Source organism: Salvelinus sp. IW2-2015, linkage group LG33, assembly GCF_002910315.2.
Source record: "Salvelinus sp. IW2-2015 linkage group LG33, ASM291031v2, whole genome shotgun sequence".
Classification (NCBI taxonomy): Eukaryota; Metazoa; Chordata; class Actinopteri; order Salmoniformes; family Salmonidae; genus Salvelinus; species Salvelinus sp. IW2-2015.
Window position 1 is genome coordinate 18,031,327 of NC_036872.1, and position 20,614 is coordinate 18,051,940.

The 20,614-nt window shown below is 41.8% G+C and overlaps 2 protein-coding genes across 3 annotated transcripts in view; one reads left to right on the forward strand and one right to left on the reverse strand.

Annotated features, from left to right (window-relative positions):
* Positions 1-733: 733 nt before the first annotated feature.
* On the reverse strand, positions 734-8,890 carry LOC111957951 (DNA-directed RNA polymerase III subunit RPC4). Of its 2 annotated transcripts, none has more exons than XM_023979068.2 (9): positions 8,801-8,890; positions 5,302-5,470; positions 5,156-5,199; positions 4,880-5,037; positions 4,645-4,769; positions 4,375-4,546; positions 4,014-4,264; positions 3,769-3,921; positions 734-1,644 (listed from the first exon to the last, which is right to left on the reverse strand). In XM_023979068.2, exons 2-9 carry the CDS (start codon positions 5,467-5,469, stop codon positions 1,525-1,527), a joined length of 1,191 nt encoding a protein of 396 aa, XP_023834836.1. In that variant the 5' UTR covers position 5,470; positions 8,801-8,890; the 3' UTR covers positions 734-1,524. The 2 variants fall into 2 exon arrangements, with proteins under 2 accessions (XP_023834836.1, XP_023834835.1); XM_023979067.2 differs by having other exon boundaries at positions 8,746-8,890.
* A 5,172-nt stretch (positions 8,891-14,062) lies between these two features.
* The window catches only part of LOC111957431 (phytanoyl-CoA hydroxylase-interacting protein-like), a 17,924-nt gene continuing 11,372 nt past the window's right edge, over positions 14,063-20,614 (forward strand). Inside the window, exon 1 of the mRNA XM_023978251.2 lies at positions 14,063-14,350. The gene's annotated coding sequence lies outside the window, so the exon portion shown is untranslated. The remainder of the gene's footprint in view (positions 14,351-20,614) is intronic.

The window sequence follows — 20,614 nt, forward strand, 5'->3', positions numbered from 1 at the left end:
AGGCCCAGTGAGGGAAATCACACATATGATTTAGTTGCGTAAATGCATTGGTGGAAAAAGTACCCAATAGTCATACTTGAGTAAAAGTAAAATACACCTTCAAATAAAATGACTCAATTAAAAGTCACTCAGTAAAATACTACTTGAGTAAAAGTCTAAAAGTATTTGGTTTTAAATGTACTTAAGTAAGTAAAAGTATAAATAATTTAAAATGTCTTATATTAAGCAAACCAGACAACACGATTTATTTTTTAATGTACAGATAGCCAGGGTCACAGTTCAACACTAAGACATAATTTACAAACGAAGCATGTGTTTAGTGAGTCTGCCAGATCAGAGGCAGTAGGGATGACAAGGGATGTTCTCTTGATCAGCGTGTGAATRAGACATTTCCTGTCCTGCTAAGCATTCAAAATGTAACGAGTACTTTTGGGTGTCAGGYAAAATGTAAGGAGTAAAAAGTACATTATTTTCTTTAGGATTGTAGTGGAGTAAAAGTTGTCAGAAATATAAATAGTAAAGTACATATACCCCAAAAAACTACTATAGTAAAAATACTTAAGTTCTTCAAAATACTTATGCAATCCACACTAGACCCTGATAAATCCTCATCTCGCATCATGTAAAGTTGAAAAGATATATATCACAATGAAAATGTTTGAAGCATAACAAGTGACCTAGACCTTAAAGCTTCAGTGCTAATATAAGTATATGAATACATAAAGCACACAGGAACTTTTGTTATTTTTATTCATCTTACATCCAGTCATTTAGGTATGCGTTTTACAGGATACCACATGGGAAATATTACTGCTCTACTCATCCCTCCCAAGCTTAGACCTGAGTGTGATCTGCTTACAAAACTGGAATAGGACCGGTGGTGTAGAGYGTAAACACAAGTAAATGCKGTTTACCCACCTTTTTTTGTGAGACAGTTTACCTACCTTTTGTGTGACAGTTTACCGACCTTTTGTGTGACAGTAAAAAAAAAWACATTTTAAAAATGGAAGCAGAGCACGTTCATTTTTACAGCGCGACCGYCAATCAGAGTTTACCCACCTATTTTCTTTACCACTACATCACTAAATAGAACATTTGGAATTTGGCACATTCATGTAGGCTAATCATTTTTAATGAGAGAATACTGTACCATCCCTTTATTAGAGTCATTTAGCACACATCTCAAACAAGGTAATCTTTCTCCATCGCTTTCAGCAGAGAAAAATAAATAAAATGTTCTGTAAACAAGCCAACTTTTCTTACAAACTAGTGGTAGGAAATCTGTGTTACAAGACTTTCTATTTCACATTCTGAAACTATCCAGGGACAAGTTACAACAATGGACACCTGAAAAAACATGTATAGGTTTTAGGTGCCATGTTTGCTTGTGGTACTACTGTCCTTATAGACCTTATACAGCACTGCACGGTCTGTGTTATTCTGTATGTGGTCCCCACTGTACTGTAGAAACCCTGGCCTAATGGTGGGTGCTTATATTTGTCCTGGTCATCCTGTCCTGGTTCATCATACTCTGTTCTCCAGCAGGGCTTCGAAGTCTGGCGAGCAGACCAATTTGTGTTTGATGTGACCCAGCACTGACAAGTCACCAGTCCGGCCCTCTCCTGTTCCAACTGACACCAGCTCCTAAGGGGGTGGGGGGAGAGGCAATTATATTGGCACACTTGCACTTTGCTTTAATAATTCCTKATTTGTCTAAAATAAGTTTAATTTGAAAAAAAGGCATCATGAAATCAGCAGTGTCAGGTGTTTTGTGGTCCAATGTTCAACCCAGTGTCCAAATATTGAGTCTCCATTGAAGGTTGTGGGTCTTTCCAGCATGACAACGACCCCAAACACACATCAAAAAGCACACAGGAATTGTTAAGAGGATATGCTGGACTGTTCTTGAGTGGCCAGCGAAGATTCCAGATCTGAACCACATCCAAAACCTATGGCGAGATCTGAATACAGTAGTTGATGGAGGGGCCCCTTCAAAAATTGAAGAATTAGAGCAGTTTGCTGTTGAAAAGTAGGCCATATTGTCAGTAGAATGGTGAAGCAAGCTTATTGATGGCTACGATAAGTGTATTTCTGCAGATATTTTGGCCAAAGGCTGAGCAACCAAGTACTAGCTCCYGGGTGGCAATCATTTTGTCCATTCCCTTTGTCTTTATATTTTTTTATTCAAATTGTAAACTTAAGTTAAAAAAAWTWATTGTTTCTGCAATGTTGAAAATCCGATAAGGTGTGGTGACCAAAAGTGTTTTTCAATTTCAACTTATTTTAGAATAGGGAATTATTTAAGAAAAGTGCAAAGGAACCAATATTAATTGGCCACACCTGTATGTTTACATACAACTACAGGGAAGTGAAGATTTGAAGGGAAATTCCACCCTTTTTCCAACATCAAATTCATCACCAACATCAACATACACTACATGACTAAAAGTATGTGGACACCTGCTTATTGAACATATAATTCCAAAATCATGGACATTAATATGGAGTTGGTCCCCGCTTTGCTGCTATAACAGCCTCCACTCTTCTGGGAAGAATTTCCATAAGATGTTGGAATATTTCTGCAGGGACTTGCTTCTATTTCAGCCACAAGAGCATTAGTGAGGTCAGGCACTGATTAGGCCTGGCTCGCAGTAAGCGTTCCAATTCATCCCAAATGTGTAAGATGGGATTGAGGTCAGGGCTCTGTGCAGGCCAGTCAAGTTCTTCCACACCGACCGTGACAAACCACTTCTGTATMGACCTRGCTTTGTGCACAGGGGCATTGTCATGCTGAAACAGGAAAAGGCCTTACCCAAACTGTTGCCACAACATTGTAAGCACATAATCTAGAATGTCATTGTATGCTGTTGCGTTAATGGGGCCTAGCCCGAACCATGAAAAACAGCCCCAGACCATTATTCCTCCTCCACCAAACTTTACAGTTGCACTATGCATTGGGGCAGGTAGCATTCTCCTGGCATCCGCCAAACCCTGATTAGTCCGTCGGGCTGCCAGATGGTAAAGCTTGATTCATCACTCCAAAGAACGCGTTTCCACTGCTCCAGAGTCCAATGGCGGCGAGCTTTACACCACACCAGCCGACACTTGGCATTGTGCATGGTGATGTTAGGCTTGTGTGTGGCTGCTCTGCCATGGAAACCCATTTCATGAAGCTCCCGACGAACAGTTCTTGTGCTGACGTTGCTTCCAGAGGCAGTTTGGAACTAGGTAGTGAGTGTTGCAACCGAAGACAGAATTTCTTKTTTTTTRTTTTACACACTACGCACTTCAGCACTCGGCGGTCCCGTTCTGTGAGCTAGTGTAGCCTACCACTTCGCGGCTGAGCCGTTGCTGCACCTAGGCGTTTCCACTTTACAATACCAGCACTTACAGTTGACTGGGGCAGCTCTAGCATGGCAGAAATGTTAAGAACTGACATGTTGGAAAGGTGCCATCCTTTGACGGTGCAACGTTGAAAGTTACTGAGCTGTTCGGTAAGGCCATTTTACTGCCAATGTTTGTCTATGGAGATTGCATGGCTGTGTGCTCTATTTTATACACCTGTCAGCAACGGGTGTGGCTGAAATAGCCGAATCCACTATTTTAAGGGGTGTCCACATACTTTTGTACATATAGTGTATATGAAAACATCAGATTTCCATGTTTTGTAGTAAAAAAAATAGAAAAAGATAAGTGTTTCTGGTGACATCATCCGTAGACACTAATTTTAACCAACTATGAGCAGCCAAAGGTTGTGTTTTCTCTGACCTGGAGGAAAGCGCATGAGGTTCCTAGAGCCACATCTAGTGTGACATGCCCCAGTATGAGCTGCACCCGACCAGACTTCCGAACCAACAGTCGTCCCACCAGACCCTCCTGCAGGTCTCTCAGATGGCAACTGTTCTCCTCCTGCTGCTCCTCCTATTCCACAGAGGACAAACAAACTGATCGTATACAGAGTACACAGAAGCCTTGCTCTCTGAACCACATATTTAATACACCTGAATACCTACTTGAGATTCACTTTTCAATAGCATGGACTGTCCATCCTCTGACTGCATCTCTGTCTTCACTGGCCTGACCTCTTGGGTGGGCGGCTGCCCTGGTAGAGAGTCAGGGAGCTGGATGAAGAACAGCTCCTCCACTTTGCTCTGACTCCAGGTCTCCAGCAGCTCAGGTAAAACTTCAGGCTCAGGGAGTGGAGGTCGTCTGAAAGTGGGTTCCATCTTCTTGACCTCTGGAGCATCTTCTGGCTCCTGCTTCACTGAAGAGAGGGAGGGAGACAAATGGCCTAGACAGTTATAGTAGATTGTTTTGCTGTTTCATTTGAACTGACATGAATGTTGGCGATGTAAGAGCTGTGATTATAGTTACCCTTGACTGCATTTGTTCCCTCCGTGGCCTCAATGTCCTCCTCAGACTTGTCTGGTTTGAAGGCTATATCAGTGACATCACTTTCTTCCTTGAATCCCCACCCTGACACAGCCAGGGGCAGCTGAACAGGGCAGCTCCTTACATCACTCCTTAGGTGAGGGTCATCCAGGAACTGGTGTAAATTAGTTGTAAATTACTCATAAGTGGACAAGAAACTAAAGAATTATTGTACAGACAGTATGATGAGACATAGGTACARGGAGGACTCACATTGTCTCGTTCCAGATTGCGCAAAATTTCTTTGGTCTCTTCCTCAGTCTCCCTCTTCTCCTTCTTAATGTTGATGATGGGTGAGGGACCCACACTTGGTGCATCTCTCTCACCTTCATAGCCGCCTGAAACGAGCACAGGAAGAAAGTTCAAACGAAATGATACATCATTATGGTAATGATACCATATAACAAATGTTATGGAATTCCAGCTGAATGAATGACCCRGATCCTACCTCTTTTCTTCATCATCATCTCTGCAGGCCCTTGCTCAAAGATAGAGTGGGACTGGATGACTTCTGGACGTCCCCGGCCCCGACCACCCCTACCACCTCGCTCACGACCCCGATCATTCTCTCTCCTTTCCCTCCTTTGCCCAGCCTCAACCTTCTGCCTATAGTAGAAGAAAGTAAAACAACTCTGTTAACAACATATGGTCCTTTAGTATGTGCTGGAAAACATTTTCAGTATCATGCAARCACACATATTGTCACAGACAGAACTGAACTTACTCTTCCTTAGCTTTTCTGCCAATAATGTTAGGGGTGAAGGTTTTCTGAAATATAAAACATTGAGGTCAAGATGGACCTAGTTAAATAAATACACAAGTGCTGGTGATAGACCATTAAAAACACTCCATACAATTCACTGAGCCTACCTTCTTCACCCCTCCTAAGGTGAGGTCTTTGGTGCGCATGGAAGGGAAGCGGCCGGTGGAGAGGGTAGCTGGAAGCCGGCGTCCCATCACCAATCCCCTGCCACTCCCTCCAGGCGTTGCTGGAGTGCTAGAGGGGCCACCAGGGTCGCTTGAGCCTGGCTCCGCCATCCTGGACAAAGCAAGTAGGGAGAAAATGGTATAGGAAAGCTAAATGGATAACTATCCACACGGCTTCATTCAATAWGTCTTCACAAGAACACCTACAGTATATCTGCATGTAGCCCTTATGACTACAATTCCATTGGGTCATTCCACATATCTATATGCTGCCTGAGGTAAATGCCCTGATGTGACACTGCCCGATATCATGTAAAAATGTTCACAGCATGATATACCTCACAACATAGCCGCAGGAAGTAGGGGTGCAGAAGCACTCCCTGAAAAAAATCTGGATTTTTTTTTTTACAAAAGTAGTGCACTAGGCCTTTACTAGTCCTGTATTAATTGGATGATATAGCCGCCTGTAGCGCGGGGGGAAAATACGTTAATAAATCGCAGCACCCCGACCCCCGAACTACTTCCCGCGGCTATGGCTCACAATTAATGATTAGCTTTTTTTTTACGCTTGTGATTGGCAGTGAATGATAAAGCTCACAGATTGCAAATTCTCACTGGTCCTTTGCTTGTGCCAGATTCTCTTTTAGCCATTGAGGTATTAAAATAACGCTCTTTGCGCAAGTTTCCACTAGATAACACAGCCAAAGTCAGATTCCACAGCCACAAGGTGCAAACTGCCTACAAAATGTGTATTTATTATTTGTGTATCTGTGACATTTACTGCTTTGTTAGGAGCTAGTAACATAAGCATTTCACTGCACCTGCTATAACCGCTGCTAAACTGTGTATGCGAGCAATAAACATAAAGTTCCAAAAGGTTTCRAAAACRYTATCGCATGCAAGGATTAATAACGTTTCTAAACGTTAAAACAGAGCGTCAGGATTGTAGTTCACATGGAGCCAGCTGTGGTCCATACCTTCAGCTGWGAACCCAAGAGYGGGACCCGCTGGCCTTCAAATCAAGTTGTATTTGTCATATGCACCGTATACAACTGGTGTAAACTTTACTGTGAAATACTTGCTTATGAGCCCTTCCCAACAATGCAGAGTTTAAAAATAATAATAAAAATACTAACACAAGAGGAATAAAATACACAAGAATGGAGCTATATAGAGGGAGTATCAGTACCAGATCAATGTGCAGGGGTACGAGYTATTTGAGGTAAATATGTACATAAAGGCAGGGTAAATTGACTAGGCATCAGGATAGAAGAGAGTAAAATAAAGAACAGAGTAGCAGCATCTACTGATGAGTAAAAGTGTGAATGTGTGTGCAGAATTTGTATGTTTGTGTTGCGTTGGTATGTGTGTGTGTATGCGTATTAATGGCACCAAATCTGCGCTGACTATCTTGCACTGACCCTACGCACACTCACTAGACTATATATACACACCATATTAACACACTACATTGACACTCCCACAKACATTCCCCACACACTAGGTACCATTAATTGACTATTTAGCAGTCTTATGGCTTGGGGGGGTTGAAGCTGTTTCTGAGCTCGTTGGTCCGAGAGCCGATGCTCCGGTACTMTTTTCCAGACGGTAGCAGAGTGAATAGTCTATGGCTTGGGTGACTAGAGTCATTGGCAATTGTTCAGGCATTCCTCTGACACCACCTGATATAGAGGTCCTGGATGGGAGGGAGCTCGGCGATGTACTGGGCTGTCAGCACCACCCTCTGTAGCACTTTGCAGTTGAAGGCGGTGCATTTGCCATACCATGCAGTGATACAGCGCTCGACCCGCTCCACAACAGCCCTGTCGATGTGGTTGGGGGAGATCTCTCCCCTTTCACCTATAGTCCACGATCAGCTCCTTGGTCTTACTGACAATGAGGTTGTTGTCCTGGCACCACACTAACATGCTGAGCCATCGCYCGCATGTTGATTTTGTCCCCACACACCAGACACGATCAAGACAAGCAAGTTGAAATATCAAAACAAACTCTGAACCACCTATATTAATTTGGGGACTGGTCAAAAAGCATTAAACACTTGCRTGCTGTTGCTAGCTAATTTGTCCTGGGATAGAAACATTGYGTTGTTATTTTACCTGAAATGCACAAGGTCCTCTACTCCGACAACTAATCTACAGATAAAAGGGTAAAACTTTGTTTTCTAGTAATCTCTCCTCRTTCAGYCTTCTTCTTTGGACTTTATATGGCAGTTGGCAACCAACTTTAAGGTGCATTACCACTARCAACTGGAGCGTGGACCTCAGTTCATCTTTCAATCACCCACGTAGGTATATGCTCCTAAAAACCAARGAGGWGGTGGGATTTGCAGAGCATTAAGCTTCACAAATAGAACCAAGCTCTATTTTAGCGCCTGGCTACGCAGACACTCGCGAGCAGTGTGGGTGCAATGACTGAATAACATGTGTATATTTATTTTGCAACACTCGCCCACATGACGCGAGTTGGTGTGGTCAGCATGTAAGTCTCTGACATCCTCCCTGTAGGCTGTCTCATTGCCGAAGGTGATCAGGCCTACCACGTCTTGTCGTCAACAAARTTGATGGTGTTGGAGTCYTGCGTGGCCACGCAGTTGTGGGTGAACAGGGAGGGGACTAAGCACACACCCTTGAGGGGTCCCCGTGTTGAAAGTCCCCCTTGAGTTCTCAATAACACTCCCCAGTAGGAGCAGTCCTCCATWGGAATTAATGGAATTCTACAGTATTTCTACTAAATATTAAAGCAAAATTTACATATATATWTTTTTTGTAGTGGGGACAGTATCATTAGTCATCTCTAAAAATTATACTTTAAGGAAAATGTTASATTTTTTGTTTAGCTCACATAATGTAATTTAAAAAGTATACATTAAGACAGAGGTGTCAAACTCATTCCACGGAGGGCCGAGTGTCTGCAGGTTGTMTTTTCCTTTCAATTAAGACCTAGAAAACCTGGTGAGGGGAGTTCTAARTAGTGACCTTAATTCATCAATCATGTACAAGGGTGGAGCGAAYACCCGCAGACATTCGGCCATCTGTGGAATTAMTTTGACACATGTACATTATGGTGTCCGCAATAGAATAAACGTTCCAAAAACTATAATGGTAGGGGAGTGCCAAGATGGAGGCTTCAACGTAGCGTCATCTATTGTATATATAAATAATTGGAAGGAATGCGCATAGCTTTATATTTGTCTTTGATACCACATTCTTCAAGTTTTAGAGCCTATGCTATTGGTAGTTAGACAACGTTATAGCTACCACAACTGAGAATCAAGAAGTTGTCAACACATGGCAACAATGCATGCTGGTTACATTAGTTAGCAAGGACTCTGACTGCGTTTAGATATTGTTGTCTTATTACAATTACCTGATTACTTCTACAGATGTTCACCAAACCAAGATTGCGTTTAAATGTACTGTACCCCTTCTATAAGTAAAACCGTGTCAATTTCTTCAGCCAGTCGTCTACTCAAAAAGTCAACATTGACTGCTGTACAGCGCCATGACAGATAGACGTGACGTTGCATCTTGTGTTTTTTGAGGATCAAACATGCGCATGATTTCTTCTTCTTCTATGGTATAAAGGTGCTATACAAACAACCGTTTCATGTGCATGCTGCCTCCTACTGTGCTGGATTGTGCGATCAATCATGGGTACTAATTCTGTACTACAAAGAAAATACACTGAACAAAAGTCTATACGCAATATGCAACAATTTCAAAGATTTTACAGTTCAGATAAGGAAATCATTAAATTGAAATAAATAAATTAGGACCTAATCTATGGATTTCACATGACTGGCAATACAGATATGSAACTGTTGGTCAAAAAAAAGGTAGGGACGTGGATCAGAAAACTAGTCAGTATCTGGTGTGACCACCATTTGCCACAAGCAGRGCTACACATCTTCTTCGCATAGAGTTGATCATGATGTTGATTGTGGACTGTGGAATGTTGTCCCACTCCTCTTCAATGGCTATGCAGTGTTGCTGGATATTGGCGGGAACTGGAACACGCTGTCGTAAACGTCGATCCAGCACATCCCAAACATGCTCAATGGGTAACATGACTGGTGAGTATGCAGGCCATGGAAGAATTGGGACATTTTCAGKTTCCAGGAATTGTGTTTGCAACATAGGGCTGTGCATTATCATGCTGAAACAAGAGGTGATGGAGGCGGATGAATGGCACGACAATTGGCCTCAGGATCTCYTCACGGTYTCTCTGTGCATTCAAATTGCCATCGATAAACTGCAATTGTGTTCATTGTCTGRTGTGTTATGCCAGCCCATACCATAACCCCACAGCCACCATGGGGCACTCTGTTCATAATGTTTACATCAGKAAGTGCTCGCCCACACGACGCTATACACATTGTCTGCCATCTGCTCCGGTACAGTTGAAACCGGGAATCATCCATGAAGAGCACACTTCTCCAGCATGCCAATGGCCATCAAAGGTGAGCATTTCCCCACTGAAGTTGGTTACGACGCCGAACTGCAGTCAGGTCACAACTTTTGAGAGAAATAAGCTTTTTGTACTTATGGAACATTTCTAGGATCTTTTATTTCAGCTCATGAAACATGGGACCAACAATTTACATGTTGCGTTTATTTATTTTTCTTCAGTATAAATAAATAAACAAATCCTTAATAACTTCTAACAAACCTTCCCCCTCCACAAAACCCTCCCAACCTCATCAAACATTATCTCTATCATGCTGAGACTCACCCTTAGGATTATTCAGCATTTCAAAAATCATGTCAYCCATGACATCTGTTACCCTAATAACGCCTTTGACGTATCTACAATCATCTTTAACCTGGCATTTCTGCTTTCCACAATCCAAGTTGTGTTGATAACCTTTCCAATGAATGCTATTAAGTAAATTTTATTTACAATCAGWGTCCTTTGACACAGCACAAATATGTGAGCAAGATTTCTGAACAGGCCTTAGTAGAAGCATGAGTTCTGACAGAAGGTCCATTTACTACGAGAGCAGCAATGGTAGCTCCATTGTCCACCTAGTAGTTCCACCAATCTGTCTTACAGCTTCTGCATATGAGACATGATTGTTTCTATATCTCTGGGCCTCTCTAGCTTCTCTCTGCACCTGGCATCCACCAAATGTAAATCAAAACTAGTAGTTTGTAAGTCGCTCTGGATAAGAGCGTCTGCTAAATGACTTAAATGTAAATGTAAATGTAAATGTAGTTGAATTGACCTCTGTACCCAGTGGGTTGGCACATTTTTCCCTCAACTTAGCATAAGCTCCAGGGACATGGCTTTTGATCTTCTTCCCATTGAGAGTTTCCATTTTAAGAATCTTCCCTTGTTGAGCATGACTAACACAGAATATCAGCAGTCTACCATTTCCAATGAACCGGGCTAGTTTTACATCACCTATCTCTTCCTTTACGTAATTTGTTAATCAGATAGTGTGTAGATGCGGCCCTGTGGTGACATCAAACACCATCACAACTTTCCACTCTAATACATATATCATTACTCTTGTTCCCTACCATCCGTCTTCACGCTCTCTGTACTAGAAGCACCAGTACTTTCAATAGCATGGTGTAATGAATACTCAGGAAGAAAAAGGTGTAGATTCACACGCAGAGCGCGGCAGGTGTTTATTTCGCCTTCGCAGAAGGCAGGAATTTTGGCCACAGGCAGGCAATGGTCATACACAGGTAGGCAAATAGGCAGGTGAATCAAATAGGCAGGTGAATCAAAACTGGGACTGAAGTCTATAACTGGTTCTTACAAATGGGCTAGGAAAAGGCTTAGCAGAGTCAAAATGAACAATACCTCACAAAGCTACAAACAGAATGAATTGAACTAAATAAGGAGCTGATGAGACCAGGTGAGTAACTAACACAGGTGAAAGCAGGTGAAATCAACAAAAATGAAAGACAGGGCTACGTTCAAGAACACAAAGAAACAGGGCTACGTTCAAGAACACAACGAAACAGAACACAAGTGTCACGCCCTGACCGTAGAGAGCTTTTTATGTCTCTATTTTGGTTTGGTCAGGGTGTGATTTGGGTGGGCATTCTATGTTCATTTTCTATGTTTTGTATTTCTTTGTTGTTTGGCCGGTGTGGTTCTCAATCAGAGGCAGCTGTCTATCGTTGTCTCTGATTGAGAACCATACTTAGGTAGCTTTTTCCCACATGGTTTTTGTGGGTAGTTGTTTTCTGTTTTGTGTCTGCACCAGACAGAACTGTTTCATTTTGTMATTTTGTCTCAGTGTTCAGTTTTAATTAAAAAAGCATGAACACTTACCACGCTGCACTTTGGTCCACACCTTCTTCAACAGACGATCGTTACAACAAGGTTGACTAAGAAAATAAATACAGAACCTTACACATGGTCTCTCTTTTTGTGCGCAGGATTTGAGTTTGGTAAGCCTATTTGAATAGAGAAAACATATGTACATTTACAAAGCCATAGTTCAACATATTATTTATAAACAAACAATTTTATATAGTTCAGGAATTGCATGAAAACATAATAGCCTAACAAGCCTGCAATATTTGCAGTAGGTGTCACGCTCTGACCATAGAGAGCCCACGGGGTTCTCTATGGTGTAATAGGTCAGAGCTTGACTAGGGGGGTTTCTAAGAATTTTTTGTTCTATGTTGATGTGTGAGTATGGTTCCCAATTGGAGGCAGCTGAATATCATTGCCTCTAATTGGGGATCATACTTAGGTTGTCATTTTTCCCACCTACGATGTGGGATATTGTTTTGTTTAGTGCCTATGTGCGCTACGTACTGCACGTTCATTAATTCTTTGTTGTTTTGAAGTTTCACTAATAAATATGTGGAACTCTACTCACGCTGCGCCTTGGTCCGATTATTTATATAATGATCGTGACAGTAGGCCTATGCGTCAACATGCTTCAGTTCGGCTGGGCTTGGCGAACCGAACAAGTGTGCTTACATACTCCCTTTAAAACCTTTGCTTAGAAAAACTAGAAAGGTGCAATAGTAGGCCTACTGTTTGTCCATTTTGAGAAGCCGTAGCCAGTATACACTTCCTCAAAATAGTCAGAATTAATCTAAGAACTCGAGAAATCTGTATTCATTTTGACGTGCAAAATGTGCATGAAAATGAGTCAACAAAGACTTTATTGAATAATCTCTAAAGTTGACCAATCCCGGACTTTGGCTCCCGAACTTCGGCTAGCCTCAGAAAAAATGTCCGATCAGCCGAAAAAACTTTTACCAAAGTCCAAACCAAGAACATCACATGTCGTTATAATATATGCACAAACAGTTTCGGCTGGGAAGCGTTCAAACGCCTTAATGCTGTGTCCATGTCCTAGTGGAATCTAGGYAACTCCGACTTGCTAACTGGTTGTACTATACGTGCTGTGTTATGTTCAAGCAGTTAGCAAGTTGAAAATGTCAGAGTTTCCTTGTTACGTCCGTTGTTGGAATAAGACCAAGGTGCAGCGTGGTAGGCGTACATTTTCCTTTTATTTTAAATGACAKCAAAAAACAACAAAATACAAAACGAACGTAAAGCTCAGAAAGCAACTACACACAAACAAGATCCCACAAACTAAGGTGGGAAAAAAGGCTGCGTAAGTATGATCCCCAATCAGAGACAACGATAGACAGCTGCCTCTGATTGGGAACCATACCCGGCCAACAAAGAAATAGACAAACTAGAATGCCCACCCAAATCACACCCTGACCTAACCAAATAGAGAAATAAAAAGGCTCTCTAAGGTCAGGGCGTGACATTCCTAGTTCCGACTAGCATGTAAATGCGGCATAAGTTGTGTTGTGACCCTGCTGCTCCAGCCACCTCCATCTTGCCCTTGCATGGCTGGAATGTCTAATGATGAATGATTGCATTTTGATGGAATCAGTAAGCTGTGGCTGGCAAGCCTGYGTGCTGGGTGATAACTCACACAGTCCAGTCCTGGGAAGTCACAGAGAGTATCTTTAAATAAAGACAATGCTCCAGCAAACATACTATTTAGTCACCAATGCCCTAGAGAGAATGAACAGCTTTTATGAATGTCCAATATGCACTTAATCACCTCACCTAAAGCTGTCTACACATATTTTTCCAGATTCCATTTTGTCCTACGCTGTCTTTATGATTCAATGATCATATGTGTTATTTCAGCCTCAAACGGCCACATAATATAGGCCTGTGGCAATATCAGCTTTTTCATTTTATTTCTTCAAATAATTAGGTTGCTCTTTCCACTTACAGCAGGACCAACAAAAATGTTTAGAATATGCAAGCACATCTCTATCTTCAATAATACTTTTCTTTGCAGGCATCCAGTACCAGTCTCTTGTCCCATGGATTGCCAAGGGTGGAGGTACTGTGGAGGATTCCCATATGGTGTAACTCTATGAGCTTAAGCACTGGACTACAAGCATCCTCAGCTCCCCCTCCATCCCCTCCTGGCATCATCTGATATACAGTATGAGTCTGTGTAGTCAGATGTAGGATGATTTCTCTGTCAGCTACTGTCAGATACGTAAAGCTGCTGTCCCTGTCCCATTAGAGGCATGCTCGTCAGTGATGTGTAATTGCGTTGCCATTTGTCAGCAAGTTGGTGCTGATGTCGGTGAATGGCTTATCCCAATTGCTCATGCACCTCAGRTGCAAATCTCTTGTTTGTGTTRTCAGCATCAGCAGTTGTTTCGCATTAGGCGATGCAGCTGTACAGCAGACCAGTAAATATCCTTATCAGAGCCCAGCTAGAGGAGGAGAGAGAGGGAGGGAGCGTGTGTGATAGAGGGAGAGTAGAGGAAGATCAAGTGAGAGTAAGAGAAAAGGAGTGTTCATTTTACTTCCTAGTCGGTTTTCCTGGGGGAATCTATCAACGACTGCAGAAGAAAATAAAGGGGTAAAATAGAATAGATTTCTGCAGTCATCTTCTCTGGTTTAGGACCTATTGCATTTTTTTGCATAGACACTCACCTACCGCACGGAGGTAAGGCTATATTTCCATCTGATTTCTCTTCAAGTCGGTCTCTTAATGCATCAAGTGTTCAGAAGGTTAACAACACCTATTGTAGAGCCACAGTAAACAGGATTACAGTTTGTTCATTTATATGCTGGAAATTGCATGCTCTTTTTTCCATGCTTATTACCAGGGCATTCTCCATTTACTGTTTGACACTATGTACTGTAGATACATTGATCCACTGATAATGTGAGTGTGCTTAGTGTTAGAATGCCTGCTTACATGTCTTATTATTGAGGGAGAAAGAATGCTTATATTATGCTATCAGGCAGTCAGTGTTTTTGCGGTTAGTGCATTATGTCACGCCAATGATCTTGTAATAAACTGTTTTGAGTCTCAGCTGTGTTACAGGCATTTAGAATTTGCCACAATGCAGGTGTGATTATCATCAGCCCATGTGTAGAGATCTGTCTATGACTGACAGTCATTAATAACCTGGCTGAAATATGTATTAAACAGTCACAATCACAAACAAGCTTTGAGAGATTACAAGAATCACTGTGCAAATAGGATCCTTTTTGTTGATAGCATAATGATTACCACAATTATCACACAATGATTACCACACAGTAATTACCACACAATGATTACCACACAATGATTACCACACAATGATTACCACATAATGATTACCACACAGTGATTACCACACAGTGATTACCACACAGTGATTCAGTGTAGAGTACACCATATGGTGTAGACAGAGGATACAATTAATTTGAGATCACACAGTCCCTCTACCATGACCTGATCTGGAGCAGAAGGCACGTTAAACTTGCCTCTCTGTCGCCTAATTTCCTCAACCTCAGTCAACTGACTGTCACATATGTATGACCCTCCACCTTATAGGACACATCCCATGACTTGTATCTTATATGCACCTGATACCCACTATAGTAGAAAAATGTCAAAGGCTATGTTTACACAGGCAGACCAATTCTGATATTTTCTCCACTAACTGATCTTTTCACCAATCACGTCAGATCTTTTCACCAATCACGTCYGATCTTTTCACAGCAGATCTTTTTCAGAGCTGATCTGATTGGTCAAAAGACCAATTAGTGAAAAAAATATCAGAATTGGGCTGCCTGTATAAATGCAGTGTATGCAGCAGCATTCTTCACCACACTGTCACAGCACAGTGATAATGTATGCATCAGGGTTCTAGATCACTGGAGAATGAGTAATATGCCCTTCACAGTTCCCACTGAGAACACATCACATATTTACATAACAAACACATATATGAGTCAAACTGTAAAATGTGTTACTATCAAAGGCCAGAGGCAAGAATAAGAATATTTATATTCAATTGCTTTACCCCATAGTGCAATTGATCTATGTAGCTCAATAGTCTGTTTTCTTGCAGATCCAATAAGCTGATTATGGGCAATTAGATAGGGAAAAGACAGTGGAATGAAATCTCTCTCTATTTAGCATACTGATATATAATTAAGAGCTTAGGGAGGACTATTTAAATGATGTGGGGGACTTGCGTTTGAACTGTGTTCAGACATATTCAGTCAGAAAGTGGAGCAAGCACAACTGGAAATTAGGAGGCTTTGATGGTTTTCTCTATGAGAATCTCCTCTTGCCCTAAATTCAGTGTGTGTGAAGAGAGGGAGAGGAGCAGACAGGCAGGCAGCAGCTGGGTAACACAGGAGACCCAGGGAGGGAATGTGTTTGGTGCCACAGCCAGCTCCCTCATCCCTGGTGTGAACAAGCTAGCTCACACATTTCACAGCTCTGTGGCTTTAATGAGCTGCCGCCATCATGAGGTGGACCAGAACACAACGGCTCTTCAGGCCACATACAGTGCATAGTAGAGGGGGCTGGTGGGAGGCGCTATAGSAGGACAGGCACATTGTAAATACGGGAATGGAATAAAAGGAACGGTATCAAACACATCAAACATATGGAAATCACATTTGACTCAGTTCTATTTATTCCTTTCCAGCCATAACAATGAGTCCGTCCTCTTATAGCTCCTCCCACCAGCTCCCTCTGGTACACATAGGGCTGTTGCGGTGACCATATTACCGCCACACCGYCAGTCATGAGTCATAGTGTTCTACGTGACCGTTGAGTCATGGTAATCTCTTATTCACTCTGGACATGTGTAAGTTGTACACAACTCACTAATGATAGTCAGGGCGCTAATGGTCTGGTACTAAGGGCTCTATTGTCCCTCTAACCACACTGACATCAATGCAAATACAATCTAAAATCACATCAAACACTTTTTTTCCAACAATGTTTACAGACAGATATTCACTTATATTCACTGTATCACAATTCCAGTGGGTCAGAAGTTTACATACACTAAGTTGACTGTGCCTTTAAACAGCTTAGAAAATTCCAGAAAATTATGTCATGGCTTTAGACACTTCTGATAGCCTAATTGACGTAATTTGAGTCAATTGGAGGTGTACATGTGGATATATTTCAAGGCCTACCTTCAAACTCAGTGCCTCTTTCCTTGACATCATGGGAAAATCAAAATAAATCAGCCAAGACCTGTAGACCTCCACAAGTCTGGTTCATCCTTGGGAGCAATTTCCAACGCCTGAAGGTACCCTTATCTGTCAAACAATGTACGCAAGTATAAACACATGGGACCACAGAGCCGTCATACCACTCAGGAAGGAGACGCGGTCTGTCTCCTAGAGATGAACGTGCTTTGGTGCGAAAAGTGAAAAAGTCCCAGAACAACAGCAAAGGACCTTGTGAGATGCTGGAGAAACAGGACAAAAGTATCTATATCCACAGTAAAACGAGTCCTATATAGACATAACCTGAAAGGCCGCTCAGCAAGGAAGAAGCCACTGCTCCAAAACCGCCATTAAAAAGCCGGGCTATGGTTTGCAACTGCACATGGGACAAAGATCGTACTTTTTGGAGAAATGTCCTCTGGTCTGATGAAACAAAACAAGAACTGTTTGGCCATAATGACCATTGTTATGTTTGGAGAGAAAAGGGGGACGCTTGCAAGCCGAAGAACACCATCCCAACCGTGAAGCACGGGGTGGCAGTATCATGTTGTGGGGGGCTTTGCTGCAGGAGGGACTGGTGCACTTCACAAAATAGATGGCATCATGAGGAATTAAAATTATGTGGATATATTGAAGACACATCTCAAGACATCAGTCAGGAAGTTAAAGCTTGGTCGCAAATGGGTCTAACAAATGGACAATGACCCCAAGCATACTTCCAAAGTTGTGCAAAATGGCTTCAGGACAACAAAGTCAAGGTATTGGATGGCCATCACAAGCCCTGACTTCAATCCTTTGAACATTTGTGGGCGAAATGAAAAAAGTGTCTACGATCAAGTAGGTCTACAAACCTGACTCATTTATACCAGCTCTGTTGGAGGAATGGGCAAAAATTCACCCAACTTATTGAGGGAGCTTGTGGAAGGCTACACAAAACATTTGATCCAAGTTTAACAATTCAAAGGCAATGCTACCAAATACTAATTGAGTGTATGTCAACTTCTGACCCACTGGGAATGTGATGAAAGAAATAAAAGTTGAAATAAATCATCTCTCTACTATTATTCTGACATTTCACATTCTTAAATGAAGTGGTAAATAACTGACCTAAGGCAGGAGATTTTACTAGGATTAAATTCAGGAACTGTGAAAACTGAGTTTAAATGTATTTGGCTAAGGTGTATGTAAACTTCCGACTCCAACTCTATATAAATTAGCCCAAGCCTCAAAACAAACAGAAAAAAATACAAAAAATATACTGATTAAGATATCTTTGGTACATAATTGGTCTAGCCTAAATTAAACAAATTCAGAGAGAGCCTACAATTATAGTGCATTTGATTTAGAATAATAGGGCATAGTAACAAGGCATTTTTTTATACTAGGCTGACACATTACCTTTAGCTACAGAATATCTCACCACTGTGCGTTTCCATCTCCTCCTCGCTCCTCATTCCTTTTTCCAGCACGCATGTGAAGGGCTGTCAACAGTTTAATGAATATGTTTCGTTGTGAAAACATGTTACTATTGATGTTCCCGGAGAGATTTCACTTGGTTTCCCAAATTAAGCACTGGGTATCTGCAGAGAACAGGGTTGGAGAGTCCATGGCATACAGAGTTTAGGAGAAATATCACCTATCACGCAACAAAAAACTGGAGTAGCTTACCTGACATGAGTGAAATGAACCGGTGGGAAAGTGGCCTCTATTCGCTAATCGAGTGCATAAGGATGATATGTATTTTTTTCTCTTTGCCCCTTCCTGCACATTTCATAATGGGCCATTCTGAATCTAAACTACTTTTACAAACAGTACCAGTCAAAAGTTTGGACACACCTACTCATTCCAGGGTTTCTTATTTTTACTATTTTCTACATTGTTAGGAATAATAGTGAAGACATCAAAACGATGAAATACGCATATGGAATCATGTAGTAACCAAAAAAGCGTTAACAAATCAAAATGTATTTTATTTGAGATTCTTCAAAGTAGCCACTTTTGCCTTGATGATAGCTTTGCACACTCTTGCTTCTCTCAACCAGCTTCATGAGGTAAGTCACCTGGAATGCATTCAATTAACAGGTGTGCCTTGTTAAAAGTTATTTGTGGAATTTCTTTCCTTCTTAATGCATTTGAGCCAATCAGTTTTGTTTGACAAGGTAGGGTGGAATACAGACTTATTTTTTTATTTTTATTTTATTTATTTCACCTTTATTTAACCAGGTAGGCTAGTTGAGAACAAGTTCTCATTTGCACTGCGACCTGGCCAAGATAAAGCATAGCAATTCGACCAATACAACAACACAGAGTTACACATGGAATAAACAAAACATACAGTCAATAATACAGTAGAACAAAGAAAACAAAAAGTCTATATGCAGTTAGTGCAAATGAGGTAAGATAAGGGAGTTAAGCAATAAATAGGCCATGGTGGCGAAGTAATTACAATATAGCAATTAAACACTGGAATGGTAGATGCGCAAGAGATGAATGTGCAAGTAGAGATACTGGGGTGCAAAGGAGCAAGATAAATAAATAAATACAGTATGGGGATGAGGTAGGTAGATAGATGGGCTGTTTACAGATGGGCTATGTACAGGTGCAGTGATCTGTGAGCTGCTCTGACAGCTGGTGCTTAAAGCTATGAGGGAGAATGAGTCTCCAGCTTCAGAGATTTTTGCAGTTCTTCCAGTCATTGGCAGCAGAGAACTGGAAGGAAAGACAACCAAAGGAGGAATTGGCTTTGGGGGTGACCAGTGAGATATACCTGCTGGAGCGCGTGCTACGAGGGGGTGCTGCTATGGTGACCAGTGAGCTGAGGCGGGGCTTTACCTAGCATTTGGTAGAAGACCAAGTTCATATTATGGCAAGAACAGCTCAAATAAGCAAAGAGAAAGAACAGTTCATCATTACTTTAAGACATGAAGTTCAGTCAATACGGATATGTTAACATTTTCAAAAGTTTCTTCAAGTGCAGTCGCAAAAACCATCAAGCACTATGATGAAACTGTCTCTCATGAGGACCGCCACAAGAAAGGAAGACCAAGAGTTACCTCTGCCGCAGAGGATTAGTTTATTAGAGTTAACTGCACCTCAGATTGCATCCCAAATAAATTCTTCACAGAGTTCAAGTAACAGACACATCTCAACATCAACTGTTCATAGGAGACTGCGTGAATCAGGCCTTCATGGTTGAATTGCTGCAAAGAAACCATTACTAGAACACCAATAATAAGAAGAGACTTGCTTGGCCAAGAAACACGAGCAATGGACATTAGACCGGTGGAGATCTGTCTTTGGTCTGATGGATCCAAAGTTGAGATTTTTGGTTCTAACCGCAGTGTCTTTCTGAGACGCAGAGTAGGTGAACGGATGATCTCCGCATGTGGGTTCCCACTGTGAAGCATGGAGGAGGTGTGATGGTGTGGGATGGCTTTACTGGTGACACTTGCAATGATTTATTTAGAATTCAAGGCACACTTAACCAGCATGGCTACCACAGCATTCAGCAGTGATACGCCATCCCTTCTGATTTGTGCTTAGTGGGACTATCATTTGTTTTTCAACAGGACAATGACCCAACACACCTCCAGTCTGTGTAAGGGCAATTTGACCTAGAAGAAGAGTGATGGAGTGCTGCATCAGATGACCTGGCCTCCACAATCACCCAACCTCAACCAATTGAAATGGTTTGGGATGAGTTGGACCGCAGAGTGAAGGAAAAGCAGCCAACACGTGC